General features: G+C 42.6%; 2 protein-coding genes and 1 long non-coding RNA gene across 7 annotated transcripts in view; 1 reads left to right on the top strand and 2 right to left on the bottom strand.

Annotated features, from left to right (window-relative positions):
• Positions 1-7669, bottom strand: part of LOC105833181 (high affinity cAMP-specific and IBMX-insensitive 3',5'-cyclic phosphodiesterase 8) — a 42881-nt gene extending 35212 nt beyond the window's left edge. The window contains exon 1 of one of the 2 annotated variants that reach the window (XM_036291361.1): positions 7273-7669. The gene's annotated coding sequence lies outside the window, so the exon portion shown is untranslated. The remainder of the gene's footprint in view (positions 1-7272) is intronic. The other variant, XM_036291362.1, reaches the window with a different exon arrangement.
• Positions 7670-12550: 4881 nt separating this feature from the next.
• The window catches only part of LOC105836314 (zeta-sarcoglycan), a 189890-nt gene continuing 180174 nt past the window's right edge, over positions 12551-22266 (bottom strand). For all 3 annotated transcript variants that reach the window (XM_028189993.2, XM_036291365.1, XM_036291364.1), the window contains 3 exons: positions 20845-21034; positions 19923-20115; positions 12551-14879 (listed from right to left, as the gene is read on the bottom strand). In XM_028189993.2, coding sequence (XP_028045794.2) covers positions 14507-14879; positions 19923-20115; positions 20845-21034 — 756 coding nt within the window. In that variant the 3' untranslated portion in view covers positions 12551-14506. The remainder of the gene's footprint in view (positions 14880-19922; positions 20116-20844; positions 21035-22266) is intronic.
• The window catches only part of LOC114254239, a 184033-nt gene continuing 176652 nt past the window's right edge, over positions 14886-22266 (top strand). Inside the window, exons 1-3 of one of the 2 annotated variants that reach the window (XR_004964429.1) lie at positions 14886-16226; positions 17365-17501; positions 17678-17727. This is a non-coding gene — a long non-coding RNA (uncharacterized LOC114254239). Of the gene's footprint in view, positions 17502-17677; positions 17728-22266 lie in introns of both variants that reach the window. The other variant, XR_004964428.1, reaches the window with a different exon arrangement.

A 22266-nucleotide genomic window follows, 5' to 3' on the forward strand; every position in this document is an offset into this window, starting at 1 on the left:
CGATAGATATAGAACGATTCCCGCATGCATCGATTCGCCATGCAACAGCTTTTCCGTGTACCGATTACTCTTTATAAATGCATGCGTATTAAATGAGATAAATCAATTCATCAGACGGGTCATATTAAACCAATATTAAATTTCTGCGAAGTTTTTATTTAATGTCGAACGAAACGCAATCAACCGATTTTACTGTCGTACCCTGCGCTAATGACTGGATTTATTATGTTAATATCTTTGAAGTTTCCGTTTGATATTTTTCATCAATTCGACATATAAAATTAGGAAAAATTAGGGAATATAAAACATGACGGGAACGAACAAAATTTTCCTTCTTTCCAAAAATCGCATTAATATTGAAATTTTGTTTTATATTAATTTTTAATCGACCAAAAATTGTATGATGTGTAATCTAATACCTCGACAGGTATTAGATATTTTGAACTAAATAACAAATTGATAATATGTGCATAATGATGTAATCAATAAAAATACAAAGTGCACAAAAAATTTCATAATTTTCACATCTGACAATTACTTGACTTCTTATGATTTTTTTCTTCTGCAATTGTTTCTGAGTCAAATAAGTCAGCTTCGAATTAACCGACTCGACTGCATTGCTATTCTTTCTTATCACACGAGGTACGTTTAATTTCTCTTATTAGTTTCAGCGGAGACTTGACGCAAATTACGAGCGAGTTGGCGTGATTCGACGGCATAATCCGCGGAATCGAAAGGTGCCGGTCAGCTATGCGTAATGGTAGCAGGCGAGATAATGGCACGGTCCGTAGGTCTGGCGTTAGGTAATAATGTTGCCCTATCAGGCATCGATTAGGCCCTTTAAAGCACCGGCAATCGAGCATCGCCGGCTGAGCCAAGTGCCGGCTGCCCCTCATTAACCCGATTGCGCAAATTGAGAAATAATTATCGCGCGATTCCGTTAGAAGTTGTCGCACAATCTGTGTTCATTTCCGGTTAAAACGGTACACTTATTTCTTATCTAGCGTCTTTGAAAAGGATCGAGAGAAATAAACTGCATAGCTACAAAGAAGTTTTATCGTACACAAAGAAGAGTAATCCATTAAAAACAATTTCGATATTTCGAAAATGAATAAACACTTTTCTCATCGGATAAAATGTCTTTGCTAGTTTGCCTTGTAGATCTATATGTTTGAGTTACGAACCACCAAGGATTTCTTAAAATCTAACTAGCTAAAAATTCTCAGCTCGCTTTTCGACGACAGTCTCAAACTTATGTCCCATGAGGCAAACGACGAACAGCTACCTCAACCCCATGATCTTCGATGGTTTCGATTACTCAAATTTATTGCTCGCTGACACGTCGACGTCGGCTTAAGCAGAAGCGACGTCTACCATATCGACGTAAAGTGGGTCTTAAATATTTCAACGATACCTGCCGAGCCTGACTACTTACGAGGTCTCCGGCCTGAGAAACTTCCATTTCATGGAAACGCAACGTTAGTCGAGCTTTCCAAAGTTGTATCCCCATTGAGAGGGCTAATTTGCTTGGCAAAAGTCGTTCCCGCTACCAGCGACGACCCTTTCCCGCATATCGCGAAGGCTCGAAAGAGGGGCAAAAGACTCCAACCCTTGCTTCGAGCAACCCTTTTTAGGAATCAAGCCATGAGTCGGCATCAATTGAAAATCACGAGGAGAACTCGCATGGATTTCTACATTCAGATGAGAATTTTCGAGAAAGGCGTTGGGTGATTCTCTTAACGTTTGGTAATTCTCTTATGACAGAGACAATTAAAAAGGCGAAACAACCACGTGAAAAATCGTAAAGACCTACGTCGCTCGCGGGAAACGTTCCATTTTAAGCTGACGCGTCGACCGCTCATTAGGCGCAACGAGGACCGCTTACATTCGGCCGGCGAATTTTCTTTTTCGCGACAAATGGCAAATGGCGTTCGTGTTTTCCGTGTATTAATGTAAATGAGCTATGAACGCCCATTCAGTGTACGTCGGTCGCACGAAACATGGCGGTGGAGTCGGTTTGGAAGGGTGGCTATCGGGGCAAGGGTGGTAAATGCGGTCGAACAGATCGACGGTGGAGATAAAGGTGAAACCGTTGCCTGACACCGAATGACGGTGAAACGATATAATTAATGAAAGCTAATCCCGTTGGGATCATAATTAACCCGATATCCGTCGTCGAGCGAACAGTTAAAGAATGAAAATGCGCAGATACGTACGTTACATTATTATTACTAAAGTTTTCATTTTTTTCTCTCTGGAGCCTGATAATATGTGATATTTAACATTTTTCATGGACGTCCTTACAAAAAAGAATTTTAAAAATAAAAATAGCATAACGGAACGCATAAATTGGTTACGCGAGATCCCTCTCTATAAAGATGTTATTGATATTGTTGTCGCATTTCCGAGATGCTAATTGGCTGTCTCGCTATCTCGTTGTCGTTGCAATTATTATTATTTTTTAAAAATATAAAGTCAAATAGCGCGCGCCTGTAATGTTCTAGTGAGACAAATTAAAAAATGTCAATGGCTAAAAAAATATTAGAAATAAGTTTCTATATTTAACAAACTAAATAAGTTAATTCATTCCCTTTAATCAACTTTTGCTTGCAAAATTGTATTTGTTTGAAAAATTAATGTTTAGTAAAACAAAATACTCTTTGTAGAAATATATATAATTAAAATGATTTTCTCTCCCTCTCTTTCATTTGAAAAGGAATATTGTATTTAATTAACTCACTAACTCGTTTACATTGTGTTAATTTACAGCGTACGAATCATGCAACAACAATTCAATATTTTATTCTATAAAATATATTCTGGAAATAAATTAATCTTTACTAAAGTCTTCCTGTCGATTCATCGGAACTATAGTTTTTTCGAGTTACGGGCGATCGAGATGTAGATCGTAAAGATCATACATTTAGGCCTGTAACTGAAACCTGAAAATTATTCGTGCCATCGTAATATGCCGGAAAAAAACAAACGGCCGAGAAAAGCGACGAGAGAATGGCAAGAAACAAAAGTGCGCAATACACATACACACACATGGGGACGTTCGTCCCCATGAGGTGCATACGTTGCACGCACAACACCCGCGGGGGCACAGATTGAAACGGGGGGACGTAGGTGGCTCGGGACGAGCGGCGGGGAGGGAGGAGGGGCGCACACGCCAGGGACGGTCATGGGGATTGCGAGTTATGAATTAACTGTCACCGCGTCTTTGATTTGTGATGTCTCTGCCGCTTCGCCGCGCCACGCCGCCTCGTTTCCTCTCTCTCTTTCTTTTTCTTCACGTCTCTCTCCCGGCTGACGCGATATATTCCCCCTCATCCTCTTTTTCAAGGTGATTCCTCTCTTTCCGGACGCCACCCCCTTTTTCCTGTACCTCCTACGATTTGCCTTCGTTTGATTGATTGCGTTAGATCGAGTTCGATTTCGGCGAACAGCACCCCTATCGTTATCCTCCCCTTTCTTTTACAGCAACGATTTTCGCCTCCACCAATATCCCTCTACCAATTTTCTCCCTCTTGCTTTTTGTCTGTTTCCTTGTCTATAACGAGCGCTAATAATGGTATTAACGTTCACAGACTTGTCTTTGAGCCTCGTTCCTCCGGTCTTCCGCTGGAAAGTTAACGACCCGGCCTGACACGGCGAACGTGGGAATTATCTGGATGTCAGCGACCATACGATTCGCATATAAAAATTTTTCAATCTACAGAAGTACCGACCACCGCCGCAATCGATTGCAAATACCGCTGCGCATGTTGTATAATTAATTTTCGCTCCTCTATCAGGTGTATAGGAATCGCGCGACACGGTTCTAACAAGTTTGGCACAAGTAATAAAACAAGTATCAATACAAAATAGTTTGCAGTATTATAATGATGGGAGAAAAAAATTTAGTACCTTCAGCAAAAGCCGTTTAGTTGAGAAATTTTTTAACAGCCTACATCTTATATATAAAATATTTGATTGCTGTTAAAAAATGTTTCAATTAAATAGCTTTTATTGAAGGCACTGAGTTTTTGTGTGTAGTGCAAGAGGAATTAAAAAAAAAAATCTATATATAACCTTGAAAAGGTGGGAAGATAACGTGAATAAAATGTGACACAATTGAAATAAGCGATTAAGTTAATATCGCCTTTGAAATCGCGAATAAAATCTTTTTATCTGCATGTCGATGGTAGCTCCCCAGGTTCTTTCGTGCCGCGGCTCGTGTACGAATGTTAGATAGCGGTGTTCGTGAGGGAGCAAGAAGGCATGATTGATAGCGCCAGGGCACACGCTTCGCACGAAGTTTAGACTTTATCAGTGAACTTATCACCGAAGGCGCGACTCTCGCCTCTTCTTCTATCCCGTCCGGCCGCGTCTTCGCCGTCAACCTGTGAAATATCCGCGCTCTTGCCTCCTCCCCTCCCATCCTAATTAATTTAGTTAATTATCCGGCGAGCTTGAAACCGTGCCCCGGCAAAGACGCCCGAACGTACGGCCAATCTTCTATCTTCTTCGCCGATAAAACCTTGACTAGACGCGCGTAGCTCGTGCAGGCGCATCCAATTTCGATACAGTTTCGATACAGAGACGTCCATGAATACATCGTAAATTCGTTTCCCGAGTGTTTACATGCATTGTTCCGTGCATGGAGAAACGAGCATCGTCTTCCCGCTATCGTCCCGAAATATCGAAAGCGCGGTGCACCGCCTTACAATCTTACTAATGGAGGTGGCTCTTTAATCGGGGGTAGTGCCTCCTCTCATTGGATTTCGAATGCTCGCGATATCTTCTTCGCGAACGAACGCAAGGACGGATCCTGTAATTCAGGATTGAACTAATAAGTAGCATTACGTTAGCGCCGATGTTATATGCAGACACGTCTTGTTAATTCAACGCGATCGATGATTGCGGATTAGTATTTCGCACACGATAACTACATCGCGACGATATGTGAGATACAGAGATTATTAATATTAATCCCGTATACATAGTGAACCATACATCTGACAAAATGTTAAATTGATAATGAGTAAACTATATATATTTTGAAAAATAATATTAATATTTTAAACAGAGAGAAGGTTGCATTTCAACGAATAAAAAAATTTCACGTTTCCTCTTGCAAATTTCATCACTAATATTAATCAAAGCCTTTAGCAATGAAAAGGTACGTGAAAATGACAGCTTTTATCTATATTATTCCTATTCAATTCATCAAACGCGCGTGTAACCCAATTTTTTTTTCCTTTTATTACACGGTTCACTACACCTCTAAAAATCAAATGTCAAAAAATCAGCTAAAATACCGCATGTATGAGTTTTTGATTATTTCTATTGTTTTACTTTTTTTTTGTAAAGTTTTCTATTTTGAAAAAGGGCACATAAACAGAAGAGAGAGAGAGAGAGAGAAAGAGAGAGAGGGAGCTGCAATTCAGAAGTGAAAGCCTCAGCCTCGCCGGCTCGTTTAATGTTAATTACAGGGCGTATAGCGTATAGTTACGACGCGGTATGGGTGGCACTCTCAAGATAATTCGATGCAATTTGTCCTACAACCTCTGAAGGCAGTTCGGCTGAAAAGGGATAAAGGCTACTTTCTACACTCGACGACGATTATCGAGCGGTTTTAATAATTAATTTCATAACGACGTCGTTAAAGTTCCGCTCGTCGCTGATGCTTAAAGATCAGTTTAATCTTGCGACCCTTCTAAAGTTTCGCGTCTCCAAGGCGCGCGACGTGCGTCTCTTCATCCTCCTTCTTGAAACCCGTGGTATTTATAGAGGGTAATTGTCATCGCTACGATTCATCTCTCTTTAAGTTTTTTTTTCTCCCCCACGCAGCTTCACAATGAAATATCGTTGCGCCTATATATTCGTAAAAAAAAAAGGGGGAATTTTTTCCGATATGTGCGAGCGATTTCCCCCGGTCTAAGCAAAATTGTGGAGCGGAAAAATATCTCGGAATTTTATTTCCGCCGGCACTTCAATTCGTTGCGCGCGATATCTTACTCTCAATTCGATGCTATCGCGGCGTTACATTCGATTCACACGATACGTTCTTATTTTTATTTTTATTTTTATCAGCGACTATCTCAGCACCGCGCAATACATCCGCAAAAAATTTTTTTTCTTTTTTTCATAATCCGCCTTGCGTTAAAGCGATCAAAGGGCGCGCGTATATAAAACTCGCGTCTGCACTGTTTTTTCGGAAGATCATATAAATAACTCGCTGAACCGTTAACAATCGATGCTTGCTCGCAGACGCATGCCGCTCGAGGAATACAACGCTCGTTCAAGACGTCGTCGTGCAAGTTAGCTTCTACTCGAGTCTAAAAGGGGAAAGAGGAACTCTCTCACGCGAGAGGAAGTGGAGGTATACGAATGCAAGGGGGTGGGGAGAAATAATGCGAGTGCCGCTCGAGAGCGGTGCCCGACAAAATTACAATTTGGGGGATGTAATTCCGTCCCGGAGAAATGGCCTCCACATACCGCGCGCGGCGGGGGCAAGGACGCGGATAGTCGGATAAGGGGGGGGGAGGGGGGGAGTGCGAATAGGGGTAGGAACCGGGGGGGAGAGGAGGGGGAGGAGCAACGTAGTTGAAGGTGGGAGAGATTTATCAACAGCTCGTTCCGCACTAACTAGACGCCGGAAACTCGAAAGATATTGCATCAGCGAGGCGATGATAGCGCCACGACGACTGGCATTAAATTGCATCCGGCCGTTGCAGGAATTTAGCCGCCATTACGGCATCCCTCGTCTAGCTCCCCTCCCTCCCCCCCCCCCCGCCGTGTGTACGCCTTCCTGCCACTTTCCGCACACCTCCTCCACACACGGCGACGGGTGCGAACGGCTCGTCAGACGTTCCGGCGCGGCGTCGCGACGCGTCGGTCGCGAATATTAACCGGGCTTTAGTCCTCATATTCATTGATTATGCGAAGATATTAATACCATTATGTATAATGAATAATAGAAAATGATCATTTCCTTCTCCTACATTACATAATGCGCATAATAATATCTAACGTAATTACGTCATGTTAGCATCGCAAATTACTCGGGGAGATATTCCGTAATGGCTTGCGCGGAGAAAAATGTCATGGTAGAAACTAATTTAAGATTTTCATCTTGCAAAGTCTAAATATTAAATCTGCATATCGATGCGTATAGCAATAAGTACAAGTAAAAATACAACTTATCGCAACAAATACTTATAAGCATTTATACACAAATTGAAGGAAAAAGTTTTTAACAAGTAATAAAATAAATAAAATACTCACTCTAACGTTGCTTCGGTGTCATCCGATGTTTCTTACGGCTCGCCTCTCCTCCCTTTGGGATTTCCTCGTCTCACTCGTGCAACACTCACTCGCGAAAACAGTTAATTACAATCGCACGGCACAACAATCCCGACGTTAATCGTATGCGAGACTTTACTGCTTTTATCGCGAGTTAACGATTGGAATTAAAATTCAACAGACCGTGCAAAAATATGTAGTGTAATTGAGACTCGACATTCCAGTCGCGTATCGCTTCGATTTCTACGAATGAACGGACAGTGAAATGTGCACCTGCTTGAACAAGCATTTATCGCCTCGATACGCGTACAAGTCATTAATCGTAAGACTTAGCTACTTACGGGAAAGAGGGAGGACGATAACGTTTACTTATCATCTTTCCAGAGAATAGTCGTGTCTTGAAGAAGTGCCTACGGTACGATTTACCACGATCTTTTAACTCAGTTTCAATACGTGCGACGATCTTGTGTACACAGTATAACAGAGCGATAGAAAAACAACAAATACCAAGGAGAGCAATGTCAAGGCAGTGTACCAACTTCCCGAAATTATTTTATAATATAGATTTTCGTGGAGATTTTATTATATATATTGAAAATTAATTTCAAACTTATTAAAACGGGATAATTGCAATTCTTATAATATACGTGTAGAATTATATATATTTCTCGTTATATATATTTGGTACCTTTTTTTTAATCTGAATTCTGATTTACACATTTTTACTATTTTTATTTTTATTGGCAATTAGTTGCTACAGTTTATATTTTGGCGTTTAATTTTTTACTCCACCGCACGCATATGTAAATCTGATGATAAGAGCATATTCAACATAGATGTCTGTGGAATGCAAAAAACACAGATTTGTTTTTTGATGCCTGTCGTTACCTCAATTTTTCGTCGAATTATATAACGTTTTTAAACATTCAACGCGCGCGCACTATTCATGCAAGAACGCCGCACGCATTTTTTATACGTGATTCGACAGGTGTGTTAAAAACAACTGATATTAAAATATATATTTGTACATGTACTTTAAAGACGAGCGTCGCCACGAGAAACGCATTACTCTAACCTCAGATCGTAAATCGATATGTGCATCTTCGCACACAGTAACAAGACGATTCTTTGGAATGCAATGGAGATCCTGTTGCGTCCTACCTTCAATTCGGAAAATTGCGTTTGGAATGGATAAACGGGAAGCATGTGTTTCAGGCCGACTCGTACATCGCGTCGCGACGACACGCGTAGAACGCGAGCCAAGAGCGAATGCCCGCGCGACCGTGTCGCTCTACTGCGAAGAATTCCCATCCGATTTCCAGGCTCCCCTCGCGTCTTCCCAGAGATCACGGGTGCACGTCCGTGCGAGACAACGAGTACCGAGAACACGCGGGGGTCTGTTCGCGATCGCACTCACCACGTAGACGCGTCACGACGTCGCACCAGCTCGGAGTCGGTCCGTCGCGTTCTTCCATCGTCAGCTGGACAATATGGCGACGGCAACAACTTCACGGCGATGCCGCGCGCGGAAACGCGAGTCACTTCACACCTAACCAAGATGCGTCGAATACGCGCGAGATACTTGGAACTTGCAGGTCCCGAATCGAACGTACGCGTCACCAAGGGACGGTCGACGCACCACATCACGTTTCTTCGTTTCGCTCAGCTCGTCTTGCTCGGCGATCCGATGAGTCTGCTTTCGTCGAAATCTCAGCTTTCAGTCCAAAACGTACGAGCGAAACGTGCGGAGGATCACACTCACTCCCGATTCGATCGTCAAAGAGAACAGTCTCCGGCTCGGATTTCACGCACGGGACGACGGAACTCGTGGCTCTCGGTCGTCGTCGCTTCGGCGTCTCCTCGAGCGACGGCACATCGCGCGCGACGCGGGTATATCCGCGTTACCTTCGTCCTCGAGTCGCAGATCGCGAGCACCGGTCGAGCCATGTTCGCGGGGGGCGGTGCAACTGTGCAAGCCTAGCGCTAATGACGCGACGCACGGAGCGGCCGTCCGGTTCGAGGCTCGCCGCGCGAATGCGAAGCGCGGTGACCTTGCGTCGCGTAAACAACGCGCCGAGTGATCGTGCGTACGCGACCCTGGCCCTGAATTCCTGGCCTGTAATAAAATAATGTATACACGGGATATTCGGTTACTCGTATCTCGAGCGTCTTCGACGAACAGACTGTCGTAAAACGCATTTTACATTACTTCGTGGTTTCGTTCTCGAATACTCTCGTTTAACAATTAATATCGGACAGAGTATTTTGTAAAATACTTAAAATAAATGTACTTTATTTATGTGTTTGAACTCTCTTTGTCTACACGTTACTTTTAGGTCTTCTGTGCAGGATGACAGGATCATTTGCGTTGGAATTAATTTCCTTGCTTTTTTACAAAGATAAAAATTCTTGAGTTACTCTTGCATATATTTTAACAGACAGTATTTGCGTGATTGTTAATTTAAAAAGAAATTGTATGTAAATAACTTAATAATTACTATCTAAATTATAGCTAATTACTGTCGTTGATTAATCATAACTAATTACCATCGAGAAGATTAGAGAAAGAAGCACATTTTCGTATGAAAATTTCTGACTTTAAAATAAAAATGATTTAAGGAAATATATTTACGTATCTTAAAGTTGATAAAGTTTATTTCAAACTACAAAATTATAGTTTGGAGTGCTGGCTGTTTATAAAGTTTCGTTATTCAGTAACATGAAAATGAAAATTTTCAACATAGGTAAACGGATACAAATTGGAAGTATATTGCATTTACATATAAAACAAAATATTTTACTATAAAAATATCGTTGCAAAAATTTTACACTAATTATAAAAGAAACATTTTTAACTACACTCGCTTGTGCAAAAGCAGCGTAAAAATGGAGACGCGGGATGAAGGCGGATTTAAAGACGAAGGGCGAAAGGCAGACTTAATTGGCGAGGAGAAATATAATTTGCGCGGGGCTCGATCGAGCGACTTGCTGAGGGATTAACGCGCTTATGGAGATTGGACTTGTCGAAGCAGACACCACCGGAGTTATTCCCGCGAAGATTCATGAATGTTTACTTCAAGTCGCGCCCGTAAGTCTGTATCCGCGCGAGGCGGATCCATTCGTTTGTCTTCCACCTGCCGGTGTAAATCATTAGATTTACGGCCGTCGATGTTATACGTACGTATACTTCCACTTCGGAATCGTGCGCTTCTCTCGTTCGCTCGCGAGTTTATTATGTTTGACCCGACACGGATCTGTACTATTGAGACGCGACGTAATAATCCTCGGCACAATGGAAATTGACAGATCACGATCGATCGATCTCCGCCGTAATACAAGTAGCTCGGATATCTTCTTACGACCATCTGCACGTGATACCGGGGCGTATCTTGCACGGCATTTTCGCCAGCACGTTGACGAATCTGCGACAGAACAGAAAGTCGTTTTCGGAACGTAAGTCGAATATAATTCTAGGACAACGTCGCCAAAGAGAGAGAGAGAAAATATCGTGCGGTGCGAATATTATTAATATAATCGTATCCGTGAATGCGTTTGGTTAGAATATCGCGGATTGTTGCGTCCGGCGGAAAATGCGATCGCGTTTACGTAGTATGTATGTATGTACGCCGGCGGTTGCTCGGCACGTCGCGGGTGCTACTAATTCGTATTTAAAGCTTTATCGGACGCGCCTCGTGCCCCGCGCAACAATTTCACGGTTCACAGAAACCATTCCCGCACCCAGGACCACCGCCACTAACACCGTCATTCCCGCGCGGTTTGGCGCGCACCTATCGCACGAGCCGTGTGGGTTCAAGCTCCTCGAGTAGGTACGAGCACCAGCGATAGCAGTCACTTAGATAAGTACTTCGCTCAGGTACCTTCTCTATAATGAATGAACAAGAACTCTCGTCCGGACCGGTACGGTGAATATTCTTGAATGGTTATATATTTCTCCCTTTTACGAAATAATCTGTGATACACTTACTCTAAATCGCCATTAATTTTCGATTTTTTAAATCGAATTATTTGTTGTGTAATTGGCAAGTGTAATTCTCATCGCATTTGAAAATAATTTCTTTAATCACAAGCGATTAGGCTCGGTTTATCAATTTGACTGTAGAAATTTCTGCCATAATTTCGAGAGAAGTAATTTAGCGCGTCCATAATTGTATTATAAAGACAATTACGTTTTCCTCAATCATTCCATCCTGTTCAACTTGGTTCTTTCACCTGGTTCTCATTTTGTTTCCTCCTTGCGCTTCGCGCGCCGTAAGCGAATCAACGCGGTATATCGAAGGTATTCTTTTCCGTCCGTCGCTGCTAATTCACGCCGACTCCACGACTCACGGCATCCCTATGTTAAATGGCTTCAACCCTCCGAACCCTTCCCGGAATACCTCTAGTTCTCTCTCTACTTGGCTATGCACTTTATCCACCTCCCCGTCGCCGCTGGATGCAATTTTAATCCCGAATTCCAAGAAAATTACCTTGCCGTCAGAGCTGTTTAAGGGGGTACTAGATGAGATTGCCTCTGTTACCTGTCGGCCCGCTTGACATATAGTATATTATGCAGCGGGCTGTTCGAACTAGTCTTGAGATTATTCTCTAATTTAAATTTCTATTTTCCTTTCGCACCGCCGTTGCTGCCACCGCCGTCGAGCCGGCAAGCGACCGCGTTTTAATAGCGAGGCGAAGATAGATTAATTTTAGACTCGTGGCTCCGAATATTTCACCGCTCGTGTACTTTTCGCAAACAAACGGGCGTGATCGGACGGGCCGTTTGTATTTTTGAACCAAAGCCAGTGTTAAATTTTTAATTGTAATTCCGCTACGAAAGTTTTCCGCCATTGTCGAACGAAACAAAGCTCTCACGGCACTTGTTAGTTACATGCGAGTTATAATTGGTAGAAACTGTAGAACGCGTATTGAATACGGATACACGTGCATATATCATTCAGTCATTTGTGGGTGTTTTATGTTACGGAAATAACAAACCTACCTGGTTGAACGATGAAAGCAATGCCCCTAGAGAGGTGGTTCATCATTCAGCTGAATGAAGAAAAAAGGTAAGGTTAATAGACCAATAACACATTGGACGATGAATATACGTTCAGCATTATGTAACGAATATACGTTCCTAAGAAAATACATCTGTTTTCTTCTTTTCTTTTAGCTTTCTGCGAAACAATAATAACGTCGTCCAATGTAATTATATAAAATAACGTAAAATATTAATAATTTGAATAACAGGCTACGACGATTAATAATAATAGTAACAATAACGACTTTATTGCCACATACATAAATAAATGGACATGGCCGATGTACAGCGTACAAGCTGGATCGCGATCCGATCCGGTTGCGTCAAACTACCGTTTACAGTCTCTCTCTCTCACGTTCCTCTCACGTATACACGCACATTCGCACGCATACTCTCACGTACATACTTTTGCGACATATACATTCTCTTTCTTACTAAACTTTCTCCCCCCTTTTCCGGCGGCACGCGCAGTCGTCGCCCTACTTACAACAACGCTTCTACTTTGTATCGGAGCACGGGTTAAACAGACACCGCGTTTAGAAAAAAGCGAGGGGTGATATCTCCCTGAAAGGGTGCCCCGTGCCATCAGCACCGAGCGAGAGCGCGGGGAGCTACGAACGATTTGCCTACAAGTGGTTTCGCCGCGCGAGGCGTACACCCAATACACAAGATATAAAGTATATCGAACGCGCAAGGAGAGATGAAGGAAGTGCTACGAAGGGATGGGAACGAAAGAGGGATGATCTCGAGGGAGGAGGAAGGGGTTCGTCGATTCGATTTTATCGGGCACCGTCTAACGGCGACGAGCGCGCTTTCGTCTCGACGATACCAAGCGTTCCGAATTCCTGTTTTCATTGTCTCTCGTCTTCAGCATCACGTTTAACATCTCGTGCGATTAATCTGGCACCCAGCACGCAGCCATCTTAGTTGATATCTCTTTTTTTTCAATTATGCTAAATTTAGCGAGATTAAGGATTGCGTTCAGCGGACGAACGTGGACACCCCGAGGATCCCCGACAAATGTTCGCCCTACTCCGGAGAAAAAAAATATATAAATTCGAGCCGAGTCCAAGGCGTCGAGCGAGCGAGCGAGGCGTCTTCCACAATGCAAGAGTGGAGACTTTCGGCAAGAATCTCGCGCTCTCTCGTTCTCTTTTTCGCGCGCATTGCGTGTCGCATTGCGTGCCACCGACACTGACGCGAGGAACAGCTAAAGCGAGAGGGAACCACCTTTCGGTGAGCATTGCCTCGGAAAGAATATTCTTTACAGAGAGAATTCCCCGAATACTCGCGAATTCGAGAAGAAGAGAGGGAGAGAGAGAGAGAGAGAGAATTTTTCCGGTCAAGACCTCGTGAGAATTCCCTTTGTGCGCGCGCGACGGGCGCGTTCCTCCCCGCTGCGAGGAAAACGCTCGCGCGTCGTTTCATTTGCGCGTCTCGCCGCTGGATCGGTCGCCGGATATTTCACGGAACGGAAAATTGGCTCGTGCGAATGAACGCGCCGTGACTAGAGAGAAGATTGACGTGTGCCTTAAGCGCGGGATTGAAGCCGCGGTAACGCCCCCGACATTGTGCCCTTATACGACAACTCAATTAAATCGCGACTGACGCGTCGAAATACCGTGAAATACGCGGGGGGCGGAAAGGAAAAAAAGGAAGGAGAGAAACAGTGAGAAAAAAGGGGAGAGGGCGAGGATGGAAGAAAAGCGCTCGATGCAATTCCAATTTAATTGACATGTACGCACTTTGGAGAGACGCGACGTCGCTCGTCGCACACACAGATTTTAGGCCCTAAATAAACCAACCAGAAGAGATTCTCGAAGGGCGCTCGGCACTTGAAGGCGTATCGCGCACACACACGCCGTCGCGCGTTCATTGAAAAATACCGCGTGCTGGGAATAATTAATTAGACTTCGACTATTCGTATTCACCGAGTCCCTTCCTCCAATTCGTTCTCGGCTGCTCAGAGTATACCGATACACGTTGCACTTCGTTTGATATCGTTTGCGATAGTGTCCCAATGAAGGCCACGTCCCCGTTCGCGCCGATGGCCGATCGCAGGGTGCGTCTCTTTCCGCTCTTTCTCCGTCGCCACGATCACCGAGTCACATAGCTCGCCGTCGTAATTCCTAACGAATCGTCCTGTGCAGCGCACCGTCGAGTCGCGTAATCGTATTAGCAAATCGATTTGTCGGCCTGACAACTGCCGTCCGGCCTGGCGAGGAACAGCTTGCCGGTCGCGCAGGCACACAGCTGATAGATGGCCGTCTCTTTTTGACTCTGATGAGCGGATGAAGATCTACCGGAGTGCTGTTGCTGTTGCTGCTGCTGCTGCTGCTGCTGTTGCTCCCTGGAAGAGTGGCCTTGCAACGGGACCGCCGTCTTTAGGCCTTTTACGTAGACGGATTTGGCGTCGAGTCGGATGGCACCGTGAACGCTCTGCAGCTTCAAATCGGTCAGGCAGGAGGCTGAGATCTCGCTTGCCCAGGACTCGATCACCACTCGCTGAGGAGCGCTTATCTTCAAGGATCTCGTCGCTGACTCGAGCCTGCAGTACAATAAATGATTTAATTTCAGTTATATGTTACGTGTAAAACGTCCTCTGCCCCTCTCTCTCTCTCTCTCTCTCTCTCTCTCTCTCTCTTCCTCTTTTTCTCGCGCGCCTTACATTTCAACGACAAATTCTTTAGTAAACGTGAAGACGATTTTTCCTTAGCGAAAACGTCGGGGCACAAGCAATTTCTGAGTTAGGAGCGATTGAAGCGAGAAGCTTTTCTGCAAACACTTTCCTTCTTTAAGTTTCAACAAGCCAATTCTGTAACTAATTTCTCAGATGAAATCTATTTTGGTAGAACTTCAATTTGCCATTTATTTGTGAGATATGCGAAGTTAAAGATCGAACAATTAAGCAATAAATTCTATTTTATTTTCATGGATATTTTGCCATCAAATATCGATTAAAAAGTTTGTCGTGAAAAAAACCATGCGAGGGAAATAAGACATTATATGTTATTATTGTCGCATCTCGATAAGTAAACTGAATATCTAATTTCTAATAAATTACATAACGTATTCACCTAATTAGAATTAATTCGCTACATCACTAGACTTTCACAAGGCAGTAAACTGCATCGTACCGTCGCTATTATATCTTTTGAAACACAATTACTCTCCACGAATTACTAGATTATCTGTCTGATTTAATTAATTTCTATGATTCACGATTCGATGAACATACCTACTCGATGGACATTTATAAAAAAAGATTCGTAACAATTTATCAAAGAATAATTTACGCGAGTTAATTATTATGTGTGTGATACGAGAATTGCAACAGAAGGATAGAAGAACAATTAAAATGATGGTTTTATTCCAATAATTAATTCGCGATAATCGTTTCTTTAGTAATTAAATTGGAATGTAATTTGTAATATTTAAATGCCGAGGTTTAAATACTCATATTATTTATTATATTTGAGACTACACGTGTCCCTTGACATTTACAAATAAACTCTATATACAAATTAACACACAATTATTTTAAGTTTTCGAAATACCCCCTCGTCCGATATTAATTGTTAAGCGAGAGTCAAAGAACGAAACTACGGAGCAGCGTAAAATGCGTTACGACAGTCCGTGCGTAGAAGACACTCGAAATAACCGAATATTACTTTATTACAGCGCGAGTTATCGAACGTAGTCAGGGTCGCGTACGCACGGTTGTGTACGCGCCGCAAGGTCACCGCGCTTCGCATTCGCGCGGCGAGCCTCGAACCGGACGGCCGCTCCGTGCGTCGCGTCATTACCGCCTGACTTGCACCGCCCCCCGCTCCGTGGACATGGCCCCGTGAACATGGATCGACCGATGCTCGCGATCTGCGTCTCCAGGACGAAGGTAACGCGGGTATACTATGTCGCGGGCGTGCGACTCCCGTCGTTCGAGGAAACGTCGAAGCGACGACGACCGAGAGCCACGAGTTACGTCGTCCCGTGCTGGAAATCCGAGCCGGAGATTATTGAATCATGAGTGACGGCATTTAGCGCGAGCCTCCGTACGTTTCGCTCGTACGTTTCGGACTGAAAGCTGAGATTTCGGCGAAAGTAGATTCATCGGGTCGTCGAGCAAGACGAGCTGAGCGAAACGAAGAAACGTGATGTGGTACGTCGACCGTCCCTTGGTAATGCGTACGTTCGATTCGGGACCTGCAAGTTCCAAGTATCTCGCGCGTATTTGACGCATCTTGGTTAGGTGTGAAGTGGCTCGCGTTTCCGCGCGCGGCATCGCTGTGAAGTTATCACCGTCGTCATATTGTCCGGCTAGCGATGGAAGGACGCGGGCACGCGACGGATCGACTCCGAGCTGTGCGACGTCGTGACGCGTCTACGTGGCGAGTGCGATCGCGAACAGACACCCGCGTGTCCTCGGTTGTCGCGCACGAACGTGATCTCTGAGAAGGCGCGAGGAGAGCCCGGGAGTCGGACGGGAATTCTTTGCGACAGAGCGACACGGATCGCGCGGGTATTCGCTCTTGGCTCGCGTTCTACGCGTGCCATCGCGTCGCGATGCACGAGTCGGCCTGAAACACACGCGTCCCGTTTATCCATTCCAGGCGCGGCAATTTTCCGAATTGAAGGCAGGACGCAACAGGTGCAGGCAGCGTCGCTGGCCGCGCGCGGATTTCCGGACGCTCTCCCGTCTCTCTCGTCCCGCCCCCCGCGCCATTACAACTCGCCGATACGTTTCGCGCGAATTCGTGGAGTGTGTGATATCGCGGGCGACATCGGCGAGGTGCTTTCTTCCGCGTTGTTGTTCCGTCGTGGCGATGTGAAGGGAGGCGACCGGCGGTGAAAGTGCCGCGTAAAAAGAAAGGAATTGTCAAGTTTCCTGATGTTCGAATTCGCGTGAAGAAAAAAATTATGCAATAATTCATATTTCGCATCTCGAGTATAATCTCGGTTTCGGGAGTCAGCCGTGCAAAATATCGCGTTCGTATTACGCTGGAGATTAACTCAAACGGGATTTGTAATTCTAGTGTGTCAAGATTCTCGAGTGAGTGTGTAACTGATTATCCGAGAACGAGATTCAAAGAATTCTGAGAGGATGAGAAGCAGAAGGCGGACGAGGAGAAGGACCGGGATCGACATCGTACGACGGTGGAGCAACCTTGAGGTAATTTTTATTATAATTTTACGTTTGATACTCTCGTATGAAACTGATTGCTTATTCTCGTGTGAAATCTTTGTGTTATATATTTTATAAAATTTTTGATGCGCGTAATAATCTTATAGCAATATCAATTATCTTGAATACTTGCGTAATAACTTGAATGTTTTTTTATTTTACAGGTTTACGTAGCTACAATGCAGTTACAACTCCACTGTTGCGCATCGTACTTGTAAGTGACAAATTATTTTTTATTTTAAGGTAAATATCCCACAGTGAACAAATTTATTCCCAAATCCAAAGACTCACACATAAACTTTATTATTATTAATTTTAAACATGTTTTTTGTAATATTAAAATTGAATTGCAATCGTTAAATACTTTAAAATATTTATAAGCTGGGTTGTTGTATTTTAAATATAAAAATTAATGTTACAAAAATTAAATTGTTACACAACTAGGTTATTTATCAAAATAATATTTTTTTTATTTGATAAAAAAGGATTTAAGACAAGTATTTAGGACAAGCATTAAAGTATTTTAAATCGTTCGGATATTGATTCGGTCAGATGCTTTACAAGTTTTTATTATTATTTTCGGATGAATTAAAATAGTCTTTCAAATTTTAATAATATTAATTTATATATATTTTAGTTAATTATGTAATATTAGATCAGTTTTTCACTTCTCATTGTGAATTCTTTAAAAAATCCAATAATCTTGGTTTTGCATTATTACATGTTCGACTGGGACATTTACCTTAAATGGAGATTTTTTTACAATGTATCAGTTTTGTCTTATAATTAATTGTTTATAACCCATTCATATTTATTTACAAATTTAATTTTTTATCAATTGAAAAGAAAATTTGATAAATATTTCTATGCAAAATACAAGAAATTTTCGTACAGATTTTCTCAAAATTTATAATACAAAAAAAATTAATGAAAAAATAATGATAATGTCTTTGGAATAATGTAATAATATATAATGTATACAACATAATATTTCGTTAGTCTTCCACTCAATTTTTTAAGGTAAGTGGATTAGATTAACTTTGCGAAATGTAAAGTAAGACACGGGTGCGATGCAATCATTGTCCAATGAGCGACGGAATTGGACTCGTGTACCTCAATTTCAGTTGCATTAGCATCGTTCCAACAATGACGCGGATTACACCGTAAATCTCCATGTGCCCATAAACCGTCGTATTATATCCAAGTATTCCAGCAACAGAGTAATATCTGTATTGACTCTCGCGGCCCGAAGTCGAACTCTAGCAATAATCGATTCTCTCGTCCGGAGGAGACGGTCCAGAGGCGCTAGTTCGTCTCCTTCCGCGTTCTTCGCGAAGCTGCTCTTTTACCGCTATACTCCACCACCTCATTTCCTCCTCCTCGCAGTCTCTCGCCTCCTCGTTCTCCTACCTCTTCGGTAGGATCCGCGGTATTTCATATCTGGCGCAAATCCAATCCTATGAATATAATTTTCCGCGCGAGCAAAGTTTTATTGTAATCGTAAATCCGTCTGTAAATTGCCCGGCGCTATCAATAACCGCGGTACGGCGGTACAACTTCGTTTTGTCCCCCTCTTTGCTATCTTTCCAACGTCCCTTCCTCCAACCTCTATCTACCTACCTACCTACCTACCGTCATCACTATTCGCAGACTTCGATCTTTCGTCGTAATACACCGAAGTGCTCGGCGAGAGATGAGGATGAAGACAGGGAAGGGAGGGAAAGGAGAGCAGAAGGGTTAAGGGATTGTACGAGCTTATTCGAGCCGAAAGTGATGATTGAAGGTGTAGATGGGAGGGGAGTTGCCATTTCCGAAACGACTTCTTCGCGAGGAAACGAAACGCCGCGTTGTTATTCGTTCGTACGATCGAACGAGGACGATCGATTGATCCCATTCACTCGGCATCTTTATTATTAGTTTGTCTGCCGATGCACTACTTCCTAAATATAAATCCGTTTTATCCTCGACCTATAAACTTCATGTGTTTTTGTGGAGTTTGCCAAAATAGCTGATGATCGATGATCATATCTCAGTTTAAGAAAATTATTTTCGGATTTGTCCAATTTGAACGATAAAGTTATATATACGATTCGATTCGTCTGACCCTGCTCGTGTAATTACTACTTGATGGAAAATGCAATTATGTGCGCAGGTATTTATATTAAATTTTAATGAAATTATTGACACGAATATTGATGCGTTCGCAAATAATTGTATAATATTTGGAAACAGTATCAGGATGTTTGCTAACGGAAAAAACAGGAAAAAAACCTCTGAAATTTGTAAACAACATATAACAATATCAGATAATTTGGATAGTTTTCGGGAAAATCTATCTCACAGAACTCTTTCTCGATTTCACAAAACTCAATATCTCATACATTGTTATAATATCTGTAATATATTTACTTGAGACCGCGTCCCGATTCTCCTCTGACCAGCGGAGTCTGCACGCTCCCTTGAAAAACGGCACCACCATCGCCGGTCACCCTCAACATTTCCGCCCCTACGATAACCTGTTCCCTGTCCGCGGAAAAGAGCACCCCTCCTCGTGGATCGGTTATTCGGAAACCTCGAGACACACAGTCGACGCGATCCTCTCCTGGAAGAATAATTAGTAATTATATAATACACTTATATATGAATTATACTTTATTATACGGGAATATAAACATTTACTGTGAAACTGCATAATAATATAATTATTATCAGCTATAAAAACTAATAAAAAGTTAATATCAATGGTACCTGATGTTTTAAAATTTTGTTAACTCGCAAAAAAGATGTTAAATTTTTATCTACATTATTTATTTCTCATGTATTTAATATTTTTGTCACTAAATGTTTCATATATTGAGTAAAAATATAAAATCGATTGCACGTAGAGAATTTTCTTTTAAAATTTACCCTCAAAATCTGCTAAATGTGGGATAATGTGTGACCTCGAGGAATTTTATTGTACTTTTTAGTCGAATTTACAAAAATATAATAAATTTTACTATACTTTTAGTAAATTTTACTAAAAAGTAAAATTTCTCGAAGTTACACATCCTCCCACGATTACTAAATTTTGAGGATTAATTTTAAGAGAAAATTCTCTCCGTATACGATTCAGGCGATCGGTATGCAATTAGCCTCTCTCTCCTATATTCAATCTGAAATATCCCTGCTAAAACTAAGTTTTCATCGCACGTGTATATGTTCAAATTAGATCGTTTGTATAATTTTATTTCTCTCTGGAGTATTAAAATTACTTCTTGACATCGGGGAGGAGGTGGCGGGAAGGTGTGAAAAATACAGGTTGCTGTATGCTGCCATTAATATAACTTACCAACTGTTAATCGCGCGAGAAGCCGACCATCGTGAGATCTCGCCGAGGCCGTAAAATTACTCCATGATTCCAGCACTAAGTTTTTGCCCCTCCGAGATCTCAGGCTGGAGGCCACGAGGGCGTCTAACACGGCAGCTTGACCTCTTAGCTCGATTCCCCCAGGCACCACTTTTAGCGAGCCGATACCTTCCTGAAAGAAAAGGAAATGACTGTCAGGGCAGAGAGAGGGCAAGCCGTCGAAACTTTCTAGGCCGCGGCTATAACATCCGATAAAAATAGAGCAGAGCCTCGCTACGATTTATTGCACTCTTGTACACCCATTCTATTTTCTATCAAATTGACAGCTGATTCAGGCTTTCTGTTTCCTATAAATTCTATTTTACCAGTCGCTAAAATACGATACTCAATTTCTAACGATTCCTCTCAACTGATTTTTCAATTTATCAAGTTACATCCTGTAAGGAAAAATCGATTATTAAATTACGCGTAGAAATTATTGTCGAAATTAAGATAGGAGGGCGATAGCACAGTCTACATTAAACCGAGACGGTCTAAGATGCTTCCTCGTGCTCTGTATCGTCGCAGGCAAAGCCGGAATTTATTAAAATCGGACCGCACGTCGGGAAGCCTCGCAATATCGATACCTTCGAGATCGAGTAAACGCGCCGTCGCGCTCGTATCGTAAAATAAAATAATATACTCCATTACTGCGTCGAGTTTCAACGTGGCGGTATTAAGTATCGACGGCGCCCCCTCCCGTCCCCGCCATTATTGCCACTTCAGACGGCTGAATTATAAATGCGGCGATGAGCTACGTGCGGGTTACGCGCGGTGATCCATTGTGCCCGTTCGTTTGAAATATCTGCCGTAATATCCGAAACAGTGGCGTAGGCAGAATTTTATTTTAGCTCGGTATCTCTTTCACTCCTTTCTCTCACATTCTTTGTCTTTCTCTCTCTCTCTCTCTCTCTCTCTTTCTCTCTCTCGCTCGCTCATCGACCACCCATGTATCGAGCGAAGGAGGGTGGATGGCCACCACCGGGAGTCTGGGAGGAAAGGAGAGATGCACTATAAAGTAGACACATTGCGCGTTTGCATTCATCTCGTAAACTTTGGGTAGTCTCCCACCTGGGACTTATCCCGAGTAGAAAGTGCAATTTGGCGTTTATGAAACAGTCTTACCGCGTATAATTGCGATCGAACTTTGCCCCCGGCAATGCTAAAGGATGTAGGAAAAATGTTCTATGAATATTTTATACTGTGAACCAAAAATTAAAAATATATTGAACTATTTTAGTATAAACAAATATTTTTTTTATCTATGCATAGAAGCAACTAAATTTTTCCCTTTATAAAGCAAAATATTTCATTGTTGTTAAAAAATGCTTCAACTAAATAGCTTTTAGTAGAGGAGAGAGGAGA

Source organism: Monomorium pharaonis, chromosome 8, assembly GCF_013373865.1.
Source record: "Monomorium pharaonis isolate MP-MQ-018 chromosome 8, ASM1337386v2, whole genome shotgun sequence".
Taxonomy (NCBI): Eukaryota; Metazoa; Arthropoda; class Insecta; order Hymenoptera; family Formicidae; genus Monomorium; species Monomorium pharaonis.